The sequence below is a fragment of the Ambystoma mexicanum genome, chromosome 9 (genome assembly GCF_040938575.1).
Source record: "Ambystoma mexicanum isolate Mex_15411 chromosome 9, UKY_AmexF1_1, whole genome shotgun sequence".
NCBI lineage: Eukaryota > Metazoa > Chordata > Amphibia > Caudata > Ambystomatidae > Ambystoma > Ambystoma mexicanum.
Genome location: NC_090931.1, coordinates 671,561,773 through 671,582,614, shown reverse-complemented (window position 1 = coordinate 671,582,614; position 20,842 = coordinate 671,561,773). Strand labels below are relative to the sequence as shown.

Sequence of the window (20,842 nt, the reverse complement as noted above, 5' to 3'; positions counted from 1 at the left end):
TGACCCAAACATATGGAGAATAAAAACCTGAGGCAGGTATAAACTATGAAGAAATTTGTGGTAGCATGTACACTTCTCAGATCAATCTCATTACTTGCCCACTTTTGCACATAAAATGCAGTAAACAATATGTAATACTTGGGTGCCAATGACTAGATGGCCGGCTATGCAGAATACATCAATCTAAAACAGATTCGCATGTTACAAAAGGTTTCACACGGAAGCTGCATTCAATCCACACCAATTGTTTCAAAATATGAAATATGACTTCTAACCTCCTTAAGCTGCTCATTGCTACCCCAAGATGAGGAACGCTTATGAGAGCCTTTCTTCTTTTCGTTGTATTCTTCAGCCCAAGCAGCTTCGGTCTGCAAAGGAAAATTAAGTTTGTACATCAACTTCAGAGACAAACAAATTTTAAAAAGAAAAAAAATTAAGCTTCATTAAAATTTTATCAAATATGTCAACAAGCCTGCATATCGTTTAACAGGTACTTGTAGGGGTTTCCTTAAAGATCACAGGGGCATTACGTGATCAATATTTTAACCACCTCAAACACCAAAGTCAAATTATTTCGGGTGCTGCTCAAGTTGGGCTCCACCCATAGCAAGGTTTTCATATACATTCTGAGAAATAACACTTGAAAACGTTTATATAAAAAGGGAACACATGCAAAGTTATAGTGGGTAATCACTGTACATCATAGCAAACTATCTAGCTATAAATGTAGTACACATACATTATAATCAAATTTCCCGAATAAAGGGACCCTTTTGCAGCAGTGAAGTATTTAATTTTCTGATGTCATAACCTGTTGCTCTGCTGAAACCTTTTTGAAGGCTTTTCTCCAGAATGTGTCCCTTTTGTCCTCTGGAAGTAGCGGTCATATCGGTCAGGGGACTGGGCAACCTTCCGCTCTGCTCACATCATAAAATTAAAAACTTCAATGCAGCTGGCTGAAAGACTCCACATGCCTCAGAGGAACTACTGAAAATTGTCCTTGACCACTGTCACAGCAGGCCTACCTTTCACTGCACAAAAGCCTGCGCTGTTCCTCTGCAGCCGACCATAGAGTCGACATTGCAAACTTAAGCGTTTGGGAGAAATGGACTGGTAGTGTAAGCCACACCCATTATTCACAGAAGAGGATCTTGTAGATTCTTCATGCAGACAGCTGTATACGATTACTATATTGGAGAATTTCACAGTAATTGATAGGTTCATGAAAAAAAACACCTTTATGCCTAGTTAATACAACTTGAAATTTGTATCCCTGCAATACAGGGGTTGAACCATGGACAAGGCAAGGTAGTGTACTATCTCCCCTGACATTATCCAGAATGAAACAAAATTACATAATTGTGTCCCTGAAGTCAAATGAAGTACGAAACATCCAGATAGAACTAGAAACTGAAAAGATCTGAAACACGATTTGTATGCAGACAGCCAAGTTAAACCTTCGAATTAGCCCTGGGAAACGGCATGCGAAAGATATGGCTAATAGGGAAGAGTAACAGCATCAAGGTACATACACAAGTTGACTTCCAGCTTGGTGAAGCTTATCAGAAGAGCCAAGCGATCCTGTGTGAGGTCGGGTCAGAGAATCTCTGCTTTATTTGGAGGTGGGTTATGCGAAAGGTTGAGAAGCATCTAGCTCTCCACAGTGGCACAGAGAGCATCTCACTAACTGAGGCAGCACTACCAACTGAGCATGTTTAGCAAGAATGTCTGTAAATAGTGCAGTATCACAGATAGACAGCATTGACGAGAACGAGCTATGGGCTGTCTGTCTTAAGTCCCCTTTATTCTCAGTTTGCGAAATCACATGGCTGGGGGATGTAAAACACAAGAACGGACTTGAAGGAAGTCGTGAATCCATGGCAACCATCTTTAGGTACAAACACCTTAATTATCGTAGGCAACCATTATTAGACCTTGTAAACTTAGACAACACACGATAATAGAAGCAGAAAAGGCAAACGTATAGAACAAACTGCCCACAACATTGGCTGAAAGCAAGCAAACTAAAGGATTGAAATTAGCTCCCAGAAAAAGTCTACAATGAAACGTTAGATAATTCAAATTTGAAAACATTAAAAAGAAAGCCAATAATGCACCCAAGGCAAAGAAAAATTGGGACCATTTCCACCATCAAAAGTGACAGGTCATGGCTTGGAGTGACGACAAAATGGCACGAGATGCCAAGGCTCTACTGCAGCCATCACACGAAAAATACACTTTAGCACAGGATGAGCTCCCAGCCCGTTGGCATGGGGCACGAAGCCCAGAAAGCTTACTGTGAGACGCAAGCCACCCCTCCACCCCCGCACAAGTGAGTGTTGCAGAGACCAGTGGAAGATGGGACCCACAGAGAGACAACAGGCAGTGCTGTAACAAAATGTATTAACAGTGATAGAGATAGGTGAGCTAAAGCAGGCTGTGCACTTCTGGTGGAGCTGCCTTAAGCGTTCCCCCATTGACGTGCTGAAGTCTGGTGGCTTGTGGATTGCTGGTAGAAGAACAAGTTACTTCTTACCTTGTAACGTTCTTTCGACGGGATGTTCCTCCGACGTATTCCTCATCTTAGATATCTCCTTCCAGCTCTGCTGGCCTCGGAAAATTTTTCTCTAGAGGGCGCTGCGCGTCGACGTCCTCCGAGTCGATGTCCCTCGACAGCTGCCGTATCGACGTCGACGTCATCCTGCCTATAAAGGCCGCGCGCAGCGTCCGTTGCTCAGTTCCGTTTTGTAGCCCACAATAATTTCTGGACTAGACTAATCACCCTGAAGGAGCGTAAACTGCAACAACACGGGAAGTAGAACTGCGGGGATGGATGGGAGGGTCGATGAGGAATACGTCGGAGAAACATCCCGTCGAAAGAACGTTACAAGGTAAGAAGTAACTTGTTCTTCGAAGGGATTGTGTCCTCCGACGTATTCCTCATCTTAGATAGGCTCCCATAGCAGTATTCTATTATTGGAGGAGGGAGTACTGACTTCACGCTGTCTTCTATTGATGAATAGAATGCAGTACAGCCCTTCCAAACCTAGTCTCTTAACTGGAGGAGGAATCCAAATTGTAAAAACGTGTAAAGGTATGGACAGACGACCATGTAGCGGCCGCACAGATGTCTTTTACCGGCACGCCTCTTTTGAGGGCCGATGAAGCTGCAATACCTCTGGTCGAATGAGCCCTAAGGTTTTGAGGGGGCTCTTTCCCTGCCAGTTTATAACATTCCAGAATGGCTAGAATGATCCATCTGGAAATGGTCTGCTTAGTTATTGGTAACCCCAGCTTGTGACCTGCGTAACCTACAAACAGCTGGTCTGCCTGTCTTATCCTGGTTAGTCTACTGATGTAAAAACTTAAAGCCCTTCTAGGGTCTAGCCTGTGTAACCTCTCTTCCTCTTTCCCCGGGTGAGGAGGAGGATAGAAAGATGGTAGGGTAATCTTCTGAGTGATATGGAATTCAGAAACCACCTTTGGGAGGAAATTAGGCTTCACTTGCAGGACAACTTTGTCTTTGTGAAATATTGTGTGAGGGGGTTTACAAGAAAGAGCTTGTAATTTGCTCACCCTTCTAGCAGATGTAAGTGCTATTAATAAAACAGTTTTAAGGGTAAGGAATCTTAACGAACAAGAATGGAGTGGTTCGAAAGGTGTGCCCATCAGGAAAGTTAGTACTAAGTTTAAATCCCATAGGGGAACTTGGAATGGTCTTGGGGGATAAACATTGGTTAACCCCTTTAGAAACTTTATTACCAAGGGTAATTTGAAATAGGATGGTTCTTCCGCAGTGCGCTTAAAGATGGATAGCGCTGCGAGATAGCCCTTAATGGTGCCAACTTGAAGGCCTGAATTCGCCAAATATAGAAGGAAGGACAAAACCATTGGTGTACCACATGAAAAAGGGTCGATATTCTGTTCTCTACACCAGCTGCAAAATCTGTTCCAACGGCAGCGGTATAAAGACTTTGTTGCTGGCCTCCTTGCCGAAAGCAACACCTCCATATCATCATCAGGGAGGTCCCAATCCTTGTACCTCAACCTTTCAGAAGCCAAGCGTGAAGGTTGAGGGTTTTGATGTCTGGATGGAGAACCTGACCTCCCTTCTGTGAGAGTAGGTTCTCTCCGAGTGGAAGTCGAATTGGAGGGCAGATGGACAAGTCTAGAAGGTCCGGGTACCACGTTCTCCTGGCCCAATCCGGGGCAATTAGGATCATGGTTCTCCGGAATCTTCTCAACCTCCTGATCATTTGAGGAATGACAGGGACCGGTGGGAATGCGTACAGAAGCGGAAACTCCCAGTCCACTATGAACGCGTCTCCCAGAGCTCCTCTCGGGGGAAATTCCCTTGAGCAGAACAGATCGCATTTCCTGTTGACGCTGGTGGCGAACAGATCCACCTGAGGGGTTCCCCAAAGGGCGAAGATCTCTTGAAGGACTTCCTGAGCTAGTTCCCACTCGTGGGAGACTGTGCTCTGCCTGCTCAGAGCGTCCGCTGTCAAGTTCTTCTCTCCGGCTAGGTGAACTGCTGATAGAGAGATTCCTTCTTGGATTGCCCAAAACCAGAGCTGCATCGCCTCTCTGCACAGGGGTAGTGATCCTACGCCTCCTCTTTTGTTGAGGTAATGCATGGCCACTGTGTTGTCCGTCATTATCAGGACGTCTTTTCCTTGTACAGCTGGCAGGAACGCCTTCAGCGCAAGTCTGATGGCTCTCAGCTCTAACAGGTTGATATGTAGTCTGGACTCCGATGGAGACCAACGAGCGTTGATGGTCAAGTCGTTGGCGTGGGCTCCCCACCCCGTGAGTGAGGCATCCGTGACTACTGTTATCTCCGGCCAGGGTTGCCAAAAATGTTCTCCTTTCAGAATGTTCTCCTGACAGGCCCACCACTGAAGGTCTCGAGCCACCCTGTCGGGAACCTGAAGAAGATCTGTCATTCTCCCTGAGAATTGTGACCACTGAGTCCTCAGTGCCCACTGGAGGGATCTCATTCTCAGGTGAGCCTCTGGCACTAGGAAAATGCAGGATGCCATGAGGCCTAGCAACCTCAAAAAGTCGAAGGCTGGGAGACGTTGGGCATTTTGAAACTTGGTAATCATATGTAGAATATCTTGAGCCCTCACCTCTGGTGGCGAGGCTTTTCCCAGGGAAGTGTCCAGGATCGCTCCTATGAACTGGAGTCTCTGCGATGGTATCATTTGTGACTTCTTTAAATTGAGGGAGAAGCCCAGTCTGTGAAGGGAGTGGCACACGTGATTTAGTTGGATCTGAGCTTGTTCCGAAGAGACAGCCCTGATCAACCAATCGTCCAGGTAGGGGTAGACATGAATCCCTTCCCTCCTTAGACTTGCCGCCACTACCGACATTAACTTGGTGAAGACCCTCGGGGCGGAGGTCAGCCCAAATGGCAGCACTCGAAATTGATAGTGAGAGTTGCCAATTGCGAACCTCAGGTATTTCCTGTGTTTGAGATGGATAGGCACATGGAAATAAGCGTCCTGAAGGTCCAGAGATACCAGTCCTGGAACTGAAGGGCCTGGAGGATCTGAGAAAGAGTGACCATCTTGAATTTGTCTTTTCTGAGGAATTTGTTCAATTCTCGCAAGTCCAAGATGGGTCTCAGTCCTCCGTCTTTCTTTGGAATGAGAAAGTAAGGGGAGTACCAGCCCTTGTTCCTCTCCGCTACAGGTACCGGTTCTATGGCACCTTTCTCTAGCAGGTCCAAAATTTCCTGCAAGAGGAGCGGATCTGGAGCTTTCTGAGAGCTGATCCCCGGTGGATGACTGAGGTATGCGTAGGAGAGGCAGGCAGTAACCTTGGGCAACTGTTTCCAATGCCCAAGCATCTGACGTGATAGCCTGCCATTCCGCCAGATGTTGAGTCAACCTGCCTCCTACAGGTGTCTTGTGAGGGAAGTCCTCAGAGTGGTTTTGGGGCGGCTGATGCAGATGGTAAAGAGGCACCTGCTGTTGCTGCGGCCTTTGAATATCTACCCCGTCCACCTCGGGTAGTTCTTCTTTGACCCCTTTGAGCCGGATGTCCTCTACCTCTTCCGAATGAGGAGTAGAAGCGAAAAGGACTTGCCCCTCGCAGAGGTTCCTGTGGGACGAAAAGGAGTCTGACGGATTGCAGCGCCTAGGGATTTTGCTGCTGCTTTTGAAGTTTGCAGTTTTTCTAAACTATCATCCGCCTTTTTCCCAAACAAAGAAGAGCCATCGAATGGCATGTTCAAGAGCCTGGCTTGCACATCTGGGGCAAAACCAGACTTTCTCAACCAAGCAAATCTCCTGGTTGTTGTACTTGCCGCCATTGCTCTGCTGATACTGTCAGCCGAATCAATGCCCGTCTGGAGGGATTCGCACATAGCGTCTTTACCGTCATGTATGATATTCAGGAACGCCTCCCTTTCTTCTCCCTCCGGGATGCAGTCAGCCGCTGTACAAGCACACTCCCAAAGTGTATGGCTGAATCTAGCAAGGGTGCAAGTAGCATTCACAGATTTTAACGCCATGCTACATGCCGAAAAAACTTTCTTTGCCATAGCATCATATTTTTTATCGTCCCTGTCTTGTGGGACGGTAGGATAAGCCGTCTTGACATCGGTAGAAGATGCTGCCTGTACCACCAGACTTTCTGGGGATGGGTGTTTTGACAAAAACTCTGGGTCTGTAGAGGATACCCTGTATTTTGTAGACAGTTTTTTATTTACTGCCGGGACGACATCTGGGGTTTCCCAGTTTGTCATAATCTTCCTCTGAAGAGCTTTATGGAAAGGCACCACAGGATCCTCCTGTGGGCCTTTATCAAGAATATCCGTGAGGTCATCTTGTTGGAAAGATTGGTGCAGACCACCCCATAAACTCTGTGATCCTGGCCATTAAGGCTCTATAGGGGGTTTCAGCATGCTCCCCCGGGTCTGGCCTAGCAAACTCCACCTCAGGGGAAGTGTCTAACCCACTTGCCTCATGTAAGGAATCATGAAGATCCTTTAACCTGCGTTCTTCAGAGGAAAATTCCTCTCTAATTGGGGTTACAGGTCCCTGCAACTCAAATGTGTCTTCCTGTCTTCCTGTTCAGACAATTCACCCTCTTCCAAAATTGAGGACATAGTTCTCAATTGTTCTGAACTCATAAAGGGAGTAAATCCCATTTCCAAGGCAGAGGGTGCCGAACTTGTCATTATCGGCCTCGAAAACGTCGATGTCGTCGACGTCGAAGGCTTCGAGCGTGGCGTCGAAAACAAAGGCGGAGGCCTCGATGACCTCGACAGAATTGGGATTCTACTCGACAATCTCGAAGCCATCGTCATCGAGGACCTGGGGATAGTCACTGGGTGTGTCGTGACCGTGACTTTTCTTGGCATCGACGCCGGTGTCGAAGCTGGCGTCGAGTCGACAGACCCGTGTGTCGAAGGTCCCTTCGACAACGGCGTCAAAGACACTGACCTCGGCGTCGACGGAACCTTCGAGGAAGGTTTGGAGGTCATAGTCCTACTCGAGGCTTCGAGACGCGCTCGAGAGGTTTCCTTCGCCGGGTACTGCGACTCGCAGCGTTTTTGACCTTCGGGTCTTTCGGCCAGAGCATCGCTCTCGGCAGTCTTCGAGGGGGTCGAGGCCACTTTCTCGAAGACGCTCATCATATTTTTGCGGAATTCCTCCCATTCAGCCCTGGAACTATGTTTCGTGGGGCAAGGGATTCTTTTTGGCGAAACAGAGGAAGAGGAAGACGAAGAAGGGGATCTTCGACGTCTCCTCTTCGAGTGCTTCGATTTCGAGGAGTGATGGGACCCACTCCGAGACCTGGAGCGCGAATGGTGACGAGGAGACGAGTGTCTCGACTTCGTTGACGAAGAAGAAGCTTTAAAAGTCTTACCTTTCTCCAGCTTCCCCCTATGCTCCTTCAGGGCCTTAGCTGTCATGGACATACAGTCCTCGCACTCCGAACAATGGTGTTCAGCTCCCAAACACCACAGACAAACTCTGTGAGGGTCAGTCAGTGACATCTTTTTTCCACAATCTCGGCATTTTTTGAAGCCGGATCGAGGAGTTGTCGGTTCCGACGAGGAAGCCATCGAGTACGGATCCAATAACTCGAGGTAAATAGGATTAATCTGACAAGAACTGAGCAACGGTATTCCGAGGCACTGAGTAAGCGCGGAAAAACGGAACTGAGCAACGGACGCTGCGCGCTGCCTTTATAGGCAGGATGACGTCGATACGGCGGCTGTCGAGGGACATCGACTCGAGGAGGACGTCGACGCGCAGCGCCCTCTAGAGAAAATTTTCCGAGGCCAGCAGAGCTGGAAGGAGATATCTAAGATGAGGAATACGTCGGAGGACACAATCCCTTCGAAAAGCCCGTTTGGGTTGACTACAGCTTCCCTGGATGTAGATGGGCTGACACAGACAACGGCTGTCTGTGGTGGTTCCATTGAGGTGCAATGCATGGCGAAGAGGAAAACAGGTGGTTCTTGCTCCCGAATGGTAAGAGACTGGTAAGAGACTCCCTTGGATTTGGCTGATGAGGGGCACGAGTGAGCTTCCTTGAGTCAGCTGGAGGGGTAGACATCGGGCTGATGGGAGCCACAAGGGTGCTGTCTGGTGGGCGTATTCATTATGCTACATCTGGTCTAAAGCAGTCCTGGGGACACACAGGCTAAGAGGCTTAAGAGCATTAAACTTCACTATAGTCCTCTGGAGATGTCACTATTCCAGGTATTGGCCTGCCCAACATTTGACAGGAGGTACGACTTCTAACTAATTTCATGGTTTACCAAACACTGAGATTAAGATCTACTGAGTTTGTTGCACACAGAGCTCAGCACTTAGGTGTCAAGCGCTCAAATAATTGAATGAATACAAATACAACCGGTTAAGCAGGCCACCCAATAAGGGTCCTAAGAAATACTTTTCTGTGAATCATGGTTTCATAAAGTTCCAGGGGGACTTCAAGAAAGAGTTCTTGTTCGACAGGGCCTCTCCATCAATTCCAGACATTAATTTAGAAGTTACAACTTCGGGAGATAGGATCAATACTGTAGAAGTGTCCCTCACCGGTCTAAATCCAACACCAATACAAATTCCTTTGGGGCATATGTAAGGATGCTGAAAAATGTGCCCCCAGAGAGAATATCTAGGTAGGGAGACTGATGGGTGGGTGGGGCCTTAACTGGGGGGGCGGAGGAAAGGACATATACAGAATATTTCAAAGAAACGTATTTCAAAAGCTAAAGAGTTTGAGAAGCGTTTGAGTCCAACAACATTCAGAGACCGAATGCATTGTGTGGGTCCCAAGAAAACAGATCAAACCCCTCTACCAAACGTCATCCTTGTAAAGTTTTACTCTTTTCTGAGCAAGAAAAAGGTGCTCTGTAAGTTCAGAGAAATTAAGACAGTGACATCAAATGGTTAATGCGGTTTGTTCTAGGGTTTAGCTGAAGGGACAATGCAGCAAACAGAATTTGTGATACCAGTGGCTATACCCATTCAGATTGTACTTTACATAAAAAGGATCTCGGGTTAGGGAAGCATGTTCTGGATGCAGCCCAAAAAGTTGCGATACCTCTGCTATAGCAGCCAAAGGGGAATTGAACACTTCCTGGAGTTCGGAGGTACATATGGTGAATGGTAGTGGCTCAGACGATCCAGTCCAAGGGCTGGATTGTGTAGGGCCGGGCTCAAACTATGCAATTGCCACTAGCCATTAGCTGGTGGTAATCGACCCCTGGCGAGAATAAATGGTGCGCTGTGTTCATGTAAATGTAATTGGTTATTTCTAACGTGCTTAATACCCATAGGTTTAGAAGCGCGGACCCAGGGATTGAACCTGCGTTGCTGTGCATCATCTTGCTTCAAAGGCGAGCACGTTTCCCCTGAGCTATCCTCCCGAGTCTGTGTAGAATTAAAGCGACAAGTTGGTTTGTATGGCTTGCTAGTAGCTTGCAACTTGACATTTTCACACCTGGACTAGGGGTTCTTCAAGCCACAAATAATTATGCAGGCAAGGAGATGCTCTTTCTCCATTTTAGCAGCCACTAGTTGACCTGTGCTTGTGTCCTACCTTATATTCTCACAATGCATTTTTATACTGTAGAAGCATCAGTTTAAATTGTTTATACCTGTCCTACTAGCTAAAGTGAATGGGGATTTCCTGGGTGCTTTAGTCACTCATTTAAATTGGAGAGTAACATTAATCCCCCAACTGAGCAAGAAAACATTTTAGAATCTGATTTGACACGTTTATGTGGGTTATGGTGGGTAGGAGTGAGGGCATTTACTGAGATGCACAAGGATTGCATCATGGTTTATATATTTTCTTACAGGGTCAGTGGAAAGAATGAATACAACAAAGTGACAGACAATGGTTAACTTGCAAACACTACACGGAGAAACTAAAATACCTGCCCAAACAAATTTAGAGTTTATTTAACATAATTCTGATATATTTCCTTAAGTTTTACATTATTGAGCAAGAAAGCTGAATAAACTGGCAAATGGATTCCAGCGCTTTATAAGGAAATGACACACAGAATACTCATCTTAAATCACACCAGAATTATAGCTTTGTGTTATCGGGAACATACAGTGCCTACTTTCACTGCTATAAATACAAATGTTTAATTTCGAAATATGCTCCATATGTTCAGTTTTAAATAAGGACTTCACTTGTATTGCAGAGCTGAAACCAGTGAACTTCAGCTGAACTTAGACCTACATGATTTGGGCACACCACCCATTAACCCAACATTTACAACGCTTAGGAGATTAATCAAACACCAGGTTTTGTTTAAAAACGCATCTCGGCTCCTAACTAGAAAATACAACAAATGCAAATATTTTGCTTTGAAAATTCATCTTTTGTCAGTCTTCTATTTTGAAGTTAATCGCCAAGTAAACATTAATTTGACAAATGAAAATGCACGGTCAAGATAATTGTTTTTGCTGAACAGGTGCACAGGAAATCCATTATCATTTTAGCATTAAATGTTAAGAATAAACCATTCATACTTGTTCAATGCATTACAGAACAAGCAAATGCATGGAATAACTCAGTTACCTGTGCAGCTAAATTATCTTTTCAAATAACAGATAAGTAACCGAAAGTGATCACCTTTCATGTGTGAAGACAAGATTTTACAAGTTCATATATACACCCGATATTCACATTGAAATGTGCACAAAGAAACTGCCAATGCAATTTCTGACTTTAAATTGATCTCACTACTAAAGAAACGAATATAGTACTTTAATGGGCCTGGACAGGAATACAATACATATACAAAGTATAAAGATTCATACCATTTGCATTATTCACATATATTAACCGCATGGTCCTTTAAGTGACAAATAAAAAGTATTCCTCACTAATCCGAATATCATTTTGCCCACTATATTAAAAATGAACACTTCAGCTCATTAATGCTCAGTGTCTGATCTAACTCCTAAGGAGGGCTAGTTTGTAGCAGACGCATCCCCCCCTTTATGAAACAAAATCAATGGCCAAAGGAAGTTGGGAGGAGGGCTTTTGATAATGAAATAAATCAATTACAGTGTATCCAATCAAAATGGTAGTCACTAGCATAAAAAGTGGTGATTCTATGGCAGGAGAAATGGGCTGGATCATTTTTTTCCCCATTGTCTGGCGACATTTCCAATGGGCTGAAGGAACTTATGCCAAAATGTGGAGAAAGCACTGGAGTCAGAAAGGCTTTCCCAATTGAGCCATAAAAATAAAATTAAAATAAAAAAAAAAAAAAAGAAGAAGAGCTTCAGACATTTACCTAGATTCAAGCGGATGGAAGACCCAGATTAACTGGAAGACCTGCACTTTCCGAATTCACAACAGTGGACAGTGCTTAGTACAAGATGCCCTGAGACATATGGCCGATTGCTACTCAGAAAACTGTCTTGAAAAACAAAACAAAAAAACCATAAAATGAAAAAATAAAAAACTGAGGTTAATTTCTGGCCATTGTATTTGAATATAAATCTCTTAGAGTAGAACTGAGAAAAAGTGGTGTGGATATGAATCTCCCATAACAAAATATTACACATTTCCTGGGTGTGTTCCAGAACGCAGTTAAGGAGTATGTTTACAGATTTGGCAAAGGATTTAAAACACTAGATACACTCAAGTACATCTTTTATCAATTAAAAAGGTATGAAATCGAAAATGTTCCCACGAATGCAAAATAGCAGGGTAAGACAATGAAAATTCGACATTAGGAACCATTTCATACAGTTTTCGTCTATGCTAGCTTCATGCAAAACTAAAGATTACTAATTAAAACGTTCAGATTAATCTATTCACAACTGAAAAATAAAACCCCCTTTTAAATTCCTCTGTCCATGTATTCTGAATATAAACCCTTTTCTTACAACCAGAAAAACTACAGCCATTTGAATTTCATTTTATAATTTTATCCCAACAAAGTGAATTCCTGATGGTATTGCATAGCCCACTGGATTAGTTTCCACATATTTCTAAATGCTTTATCTTGAATGGTGTTTTGTGATAGTGTTCTCTCCGAACTACGATTATCAAGTCATACTTGTCTCATAAATGAAGGGAACCTTTTGTGTCGATAATTATTTTTTCACATCAATGCGATTCTGCGTTGTATTTTATTCTGACTCAACAAAACAAGATGAGGAGTGCATAGTAAAGTACCTGAGCAAGTTATACAGAATAACCATTCATATTTGTGTATATATGCAGGAATGTTTGTGTGAATTTACAAAGTAATAGGTTTTGTTAAATAGATTAGGGAAACAAAACTGTTTACAAGAAACATCGTCTTCAGGGAGAGCAGACTAGTAGGAATTCCTTATGCAATTTGTGCATCATATTCCTCAAAGAAGTTTGGAGTTTCAATATAAATTCGCAGCAAGTTGCCCATCAGAGGTGTAGTGGTACGTTTGTCATGGTCAGGGGCTGAATTAGGAGTGTGGTACTTTCAATAGGCTCTGCAGGCCCCAAACAATGTCAAGGATGCTTTTTTTCCTCCAAAATATCTTTTTATTGAAATCCTGATGAACAGGTTGCAATTCAACATTCACAATTAACCAAGCGATAACACTGGAACATCAAAATGTCATTTTCATACTACCCCCAACTGAGGTCCCCCAAGGAACTGAAAAGGAAAGAAAATAATATAAAAACACGAATGAGAACAGGGCTATCATGTGCCCTCTCCTCTCCTCCCTCTGAAATCTAGGAAGGGTGCCCAAGTGCAGAGGAAACTAATCATTCAGTATGATATGAGGGCAGATAGTATTTCCATCGCTATAATCTCCCACACTTCAACCACCACAACAGGGTTCGAAAATAGATTTTATCAACAGGAGCTAAAACCAGCTACTGGGTGTCGGGCATCATCCAGCAGGCAGGAGCTACCGCTGGGGGAACCAGAAACTAGTTCACAGCGCACTGAAATCACACAGGATGCATACTTTAACTTATTGGACATTCTGTATGGTCCATTATGTTTAGATGACTTCTAGACAAGTCCCAATTCTTCTTTATTTGCATTCTCACATGTTCAAAGTTAATTACACATGTGCATGCTTGTAAGGCACCAGTTGGCCTGGGGAGCTAAACGTAGCTTCTGGTAACTGTTGGTTTTAAGCTACAAGCAGGAGTTAAATAGCTCTCGGCTCCCCTCAATTTTGAACACTGCCACTAGGCGATGCAAGGGCCTTCTGGAGTTTTCCAAAAGCAGGGGCGGTTTATCCTAAGTGTGATATTAAGTTTGCTCGAGGGCAGTCATCGAGAAAAAGTGCCATCTTCAGGGACATCCCCCAGAAGTAGGGTCAGTGGGGACATGGGGAGGAGGCTGCCCGTGAGATCTTTTAATTCTTGAGCGGATCTGTTGCCAATATGTTAACATAACTGGGCAGTGTCACAAGTGCGCGACGTCTCCTAGTTGGCTGCAGCCATGACAACAAAGGTCCGAAAAAAATTGTGTGTAATCTTTGGGGGTCATATACCAGCGAAAACAATTTGATGGCCCCTTTGACTGAGGTGCAGCGGGAGCTCTTGTGGGCGCAAGCCCAGATCTTTTGCCAGGATTCTACTGGGATGTCTACCCCCAAGATCCACCTACAAGTGCACCATATACGGATGCTTATCCGCTAAGGAGGCACACTCCAGTAGGCAGTAACAGGTGGACAGCGTTAGAGAGGCTTGTCTGGTTCGTTTGTGAGTGCTTAACATGTATATAGTTGTTTAGTAATGTTCTTAGTTACCAGTGCATCTGTTGCCAAGTGCACCATTCCAAGTGAGCATCATCTTTGGTCGAATGTGGATCACTAGGAGGTTTGTTCTATATTCCATGTAAAGTCCGTTGTGAACCATTTCCCTGGCTGGGGGTCGTTACTGCCTTGGGCTTAAATAAAATAGCCTTCATTTGTAATCAACTGTGTGAGCATCACTTTGTCTACCCACAACAATTTGACGACGAGAATCTTGGCTCTTGTAACGACTCCAGCGGCGCTCTGAGCAGCCTGAGAGTGGATTGGAACAATTTGAGAGAAACGTTTCGCCTTATTAACGGAGACTTCTGATCTGCCTGAGATTCAGCGACAGCAACGAGCGAAGACAGAAGCCTCTGTATCAGCAGTAACATCCAGTCGCCGGGAACACACAGCGGCAGCGAGTGGATTTTGGTGCCCGACTCCTGGAACAAAACAGGCCCCTGAGGACACAGGCACTGCTGGTAAGGGGCGAGGAAGGATAACCCTGAAGGCAGAAGGACACCCCTCAAATAAAGGGGGTGAAGGGAGAGTGCAGAGAGTTCCTCTCTGCTGTTCCCATGGGGATTGTGATGATGATGATTTGAGTGTTTGGTTGCCGTGACAACACTGTAAACAACCAAAAACTGCTAAGCTTACTGAAGAGAAAGGACCCTGTGCGACGTGACGCAAGAGTGCGTGCACCACGCAAATGCAGCAGTTACCATGACGACACGGTAAACAGCAGATGCTCCTTGACCGCTGTCAGAGAAAAGCACCCAACGACGTGAGTATACGTGGTGGCCATCTTGTGTTGATGTTGCCATGGTAGCTTGTAACCCACGGAGCACGGCATTTTCAACTGCTCGTATACAGTCCGTTTCATGGATTTAACTGGTGTTACCGGATGGTTTTTTTTTTGGATCCAAAAGCAGCGATCATCAACCACGGATTGTCAATATATGTGGCAAGTGGTAAAATTACAGACCATGAACTTTATCTTAAAAATTGCAAGTACATCTCATGGTTATTGACATTTAACAAAGGGTGACAAGACAACGTGTAGGACATGATATGCATTACTTACCGTAAAAGCATTTCTGATGATTGTATCTGCTTAGATTCACATGCTGTGCATATGGTCCGACATCCATTGGTAACCGGGGAGTATTGCATCTTGTCTTTCGGGGGACCGAAGGGACGTCGGCATAGGCGTGTCTGAAACACTATCCTATTGTGACGTGCGTAGTACCTAAAATCCCTCACGCGCCGAGGTCCCTCCGATTGTATTTTTTCTACCAGGAGGGAGCCCAAGGCTATAGAGAGTGAGTACATGAGGAGAGAAAGTAGTAAGAAGTTCCACCCCGAGCGGGGAGGCAGGGAGGGCGCATGTGAATCTAAGCAGATACAATCATCAGAAATGCTTTTACGGTAAGTAATGCATGTCTTCTGATGCTTGTTAATCTGCTTAGAATCACATGCTGTGCATAGACTAGCGAGCAGTACCCGGAGTTGGAGGTGGGTTGTGAGAAGGGACAGTAGAAAAAAGATGTCTTAGTACTGCTTGTCCCACCTGAGAATCTGACCTAGAATTACCAGGTTACTCATCGTAATGACCACTTTACTCCTAGTCCATAGTCCCCTTTCCTCCATACTTGTGGGACATCTCTCCGTCCTGTGGGACGGGACCGGAGCACTTTGTAAAAAGCATCCACATTTTTCCAAAATGTGTCCTTCCTCTCTTTCCTGCGTGGGGCCCGGCACGCGGCCGTAACCCCACCCAACTTGGCTCCGCCTCGCGCATCCCCCCTCAGTCCTTTTCTTTGCCAGGTCAGAGACCCATTACCAATACAGAGGAAGGAACAAGTTACTTACCTGTAACTGTTGTTCTCCAGCATGGGTCTGGCATGGATTCACATGCTCATGAATATTCCCCGTCAGGCTGGGAATCCTCAGTAAACAAAAATCAGTATCAGTTTCGTTTCTGATCTGTCTTTCGTAGTAGTAACCAATCACTGATCTCTGCGTCACACTGACCACAGCCAATGACTGCCATCTCCCTAAGCCCCGCCTCTGGCAGCCATCCTCAGATTTTTACCACACGTTCAAGTGTTGGGATCCTCGTGCTATTGCTCTCGAGCTTTAGTGCTTTTTTAGTGCTTTTTCTTAGGAAAATGTTCTCTTTCGAAGGGATTGTGTCCTCCGACGTATTCCTTAACTTAGATATCTCTTTCCAGCTTTACTGGCCTCGGAAATGTTTTCTCTCTAGAGGGCGCTGCGCGTCGACGTCCGCCGAGTCGATGTCCCTCGACAGCCGCCGTATCGACGTCGACGTCATCCTGCCTATAAAGGCCGCGCGCAGCGTCCGTTGCTCTGTACCGTTTTTCCGCGCTTACTCAGTGCCTCGGAATATCGTTGCTCTGTTTCGTAGAGAATTATTCCAGTTTCCACAAGTTATTTGATCCATACTCGATGGCTTCCTCGTCTGAACCGAAGACTCCTCGGTCCGGCTTTAAAAAATGCCGAGACTGTGGGAAAAAGATGTCGCTGACTGACCCTCACAGGGTCTGTCTGTGGTGTTTGGGAGCTGAACACCATTGTTCGGAGTGCGAGGACTGTATGTCCATGACAGCTAAGGCCCTGAAGGAGCGTAGGGGGAAGCTGGAAAAAGGTAAGACTTCTAAAGCTTCTTCTTCCTCAACAAAGTCGAGACATTCGTCTCCTCGTCACCATTCGCGCTCCAGGTTTCGAAGCGGGTCCCATCACTCGAAAAGGAGACGCCGAAGATCCCCTTCTTCGTCCTCCTCTTCCTCTGTTTCACCAAAGAGAATCCCTTGCCCCACGAAACATAGTTCCCAGGCTGAATGGGAGGAATTCCGAAAAAATATGAGCGTCTTCGAGAAAGCGGCCTTGACCCCCTCGAAGACTGCAGAGAGCGATGCTCTGGTCGAAAGACCCGAAGGTCCAAAACACTGCGAGTCGCAGCACCCGACGAAGGAAGCTTCTCGAGCGCGTCACGAACCCTCGAGTAAAGCAAAGACCTCGAATCCTTCTTCGAAGGTTCCGTCGACGCCGTCGAGGGTTCCGTCGACGCCGAGGTCGGTGTCTTCGACACGGTTGTCGAAGGGACCTTCGACACACGGGTCTGTCGACTCAACGCCATCCTCAACACCGGCGTCGACGCCAAGGAAATTCACGGTAGCGGCGCACCCAGTGGCTATTCCCAGGTCTTCGATGACGATGTCATCGAGATTGTCGACATCCTCAAGCAGAATTCCGATTCTGTCGAGGACCTCGAGGCCTCCACCTTTGTTTTCGACGCCACGTTCGAAGCCTTCGGCGTCGACGACATTGACGTTTTCTAGGCCGATTACAACAAGTTTGGCACCCTCTGCCTTGGAGATGGGTTTCACACCCTTTGTGAGTTCAGACCAATTGAGAACAATGTCCTCAATTATGGAAGAGGGAGAACTGTCTGACCAAGAAGAGACATTTGAGTTGCAGGGATCTGCAACCCCAGAAAAGAAGGAGTTATCCTCAGAGGAACGCAGATTAAAGGAACTCCATGATTCCTTACATGAGGCAAGTGGTTTAGACACTTCCCCAGAGGTAGAGTTCGCTAGGCCAGACCCGGGGGAGCATGCTGAAACCCCTTATAGAGCCTTAATGGCCAGGATCACAGAATTTATGGGGTGGTCAACACCTTCACAGGCTTTCCAACAGGATGACCTCACGGATATTCTTGATAAAGGTCCTCAGGAGGATCCTGTAGTACCTTTTCATAAAGCTCTTCAAAGGAAAATCATGACGAACTGGGAAACCCCAGACGTCGTCCCGGCAGTAAATAAAAAACTGTCTACTAAATACAGGCTATCTTCTGCAGACCCGGAGTTTTTGTCAAAACACCCATCCCCAGAAAGTCTGGTGGTACAGGCAGCATCTTCTACTGACATCAAGACTGCTTACCCTACCGTCCCACAGGACAGGGACGATAAAAAAATATGATGCTAGACAGACGGCCTTTACCTCATGCTGTCCCTACTGAATTCCTTATTAATTGTGTTGAACTAGTGTTGTCCAATAGTTTTTTTAAGTTTAAGGATGCCTACTTTTTGCAAACTAAGGGCACGGCGATGGGCTGCACTTTTGCTCCTAACTTGGCCATCATTTTTATGTCTTTGTTTGAAGAAAATCATGTGCTTAGCGTCACCAACCCCTTTGTCAAACATATTAAGTTGTATCGTCGCTACATAGACGACATCTTAATGCTGTGGGAGGGTGACTCTGCTACATTGATTACATTTATGGTTTGGCTGAATCAGGTAGATCCCAATCTTAAATTCACTTTTGAATTTTCCACCTCTAGGATTGCGTTCCTTGATTTATCCATTTTTGTGGATGAAGGATGCTTACAAACAGAATTATATAGAAAACCTACAGAACGCAATACAACTTTGCAATTCAAGAGCCAACACCCAAAAAGCCTACTACGGAATTTACCGTATGGTATGTTCTTACGGTTACGACGTAATTGCACTAATATTTCCAATTTTGGCAAACATGCAGATGTACTACAAGCCAGATTGTTACTTCGGGGTTACCCCAAAAAATTGATCGAAAATTCCAGAAAAAGAGTGCGGTATACCAACCGGGATGCCCTACTTAGTGTACGCCCCAAAAACAAAGAGAGAGAACAAATTGTCTGTGTTTCTACATTCTGCAAATTCAGTGAGTCTATTAAGGGGATCATCCTTAAAAATTGGAGAATTCTGAATTCTGCTGAGATCAACTTGCATAAACCTCTTTTTGCCTTTAAAAAGGGCAAGAGCCTGGCGCAGAAACTCACGAGAGCCAACAGGTTACCATTACAAGGTAACATGGTTAGGGATGTTAACCTTCAACCTGTGGTAGGTCATTACCCTTGTACCTCTTGTATGGCCTGCAGATTTTCCCAAAAAATTACACACTTTGAGAATGCTGGCAGAAGATGGGACTTGCGTACATTCACCACTTGTAAAAGCAAGAATGTTGTATATGCCATTCAGTGCCCATGTAATCTGTTCTATATAGGCAAGACTTCCAGGGAGGTACATGTGCGCATCAATGAACATCGTTCCAAGATCAGGATGCGTTGTTTTACTGCCCCCCTGGTTTCCCATTTTTTCGAGATGGGGCATGATGCAGATTCACTAAGATGGTTTTGCACCGAAAAAATCACAGCAAGTGGCCATGTGCATACTGCCAACAAATTGGCCTACAAAGAACAAATGTGGATTTTTAATTTAGGCACCCTCCACAAAGGCCTGAACTCCATGGAAACATGGGAGCTCAATAGCAGATAGATAATTTCCTTGTACAGACATTGTATGGTGTACATAGTTTCTATTCTAGTTCCATGTCACCTCTATGAGTCACACTGCTCCTTCTTGTATAGAGTTTTTAAATTGGGCGCGTTTTGGGTTCGTTACGCACACGCAACACGTTCCCACTGAGGATACGTGATCTTCCACGTGACTTACGTCCACAGCAGTGACGGCTTCAGTCGGCTGCTTGCACACGGCCGATGTAGCATGGCCATTGAGATTTACGGCTAGGCTGTGCTCAGTAACTCCAGCCGCCCACGCCAATCCGGGTGTTAACTTCAAGTAAGTACGAATATGATCTGCAGCTCTTCACACTGCCGCTTTAGTATTGTACTATCCTTGTTCTGAGACGAAGTTTTGTCGTCTGTATGAATATACATATTCAGCTGCATTCGTATATGAAGATTCGTGCTTTACTTAGCCTGCAGTATCATAGACACTTCTCATTTACGTACTTAAGTCTGTGTATACAGTTTGTCTGTCAGACTTCTGCCAGCAGCCAGCTAATTTTTTAATTAGTAGCCACTTTTTAACTGTATATGACTTTATTGGGATATCTTTAGTTTGTTTTTGTCATATGCGGTTTAGGCTAATATTTTTTGTTTGTTAGTACACTAGGCGTACATCTGCTGACACGATTTGCTTCGTTGCATCACCCTCCAGAAAGCCACCGTACCATAATCCTTGAAGGGGGCTACTGAGAGCAGTGTCATGTTAACTACAGGTAACAATTGACCGCTTGCATTTGATTTCTTTGGTTGTTGTAGTCACTTTTTTACCTTATGTGTGCTTCAATCAATTTTTCATTTTCCACTAGTCATAACTCCATTGGCGATACGATCCCAGCATACGATCCATCCTTGGCATTTTGCATATTAATGGCTACTTATATAAGGTTTGTTTAGTCTAGCATATTACATCTATTCAGCCATGATATTTTTATGCCGCATGTGGGGGGTGTCTAGTGTTTTCCTGCCTGGGTTGTTTCGACCTTTGTGGCCCCTATGGTGCACCTTATTAATTTTAATTATAATTTTTACACTCTCAGGGTCGGTGCCTCGCCTCTGGCTTTTCTAAATAAAATCCTGCTTCTGGGGTTGTTCCCATTTAGATATACTTCCCCAGCACAAATGTCTAATTTTATTGGTTCGTAACAGGTGGCACATGGTGGCTATATACAATCTATTGTTGAGTTTAGTTCATGTGATGGGACACTGCCGCATATTTATGTAGTAATGT

The 20,842-nt window shown here is 45.1% G+C and overlaps 1 protein-coding gene across 1 annotated transcript in view; it reads right to left on the bottom strand.

Moving 5' to 3' along the window:
- FAM117B (family with sequence similarity 117 member B) overlaps positions 1 to 20,842 on the bottom strand; it is a 675,983-nt gene that overhangs the window by 477,896 nt on the left and 177,245 nt on the right. Inside the window, exon 3 of the mRNA XM_069615514.1 lies at positions 276 to 368. Within this exon, the coding sequence (XP_069471615.1) occupies positions 276 to 368 (93 nt within the window). The remainder of the gene's footprint in view (positions 1 to 275; positions 369 to 20,842) is intronic.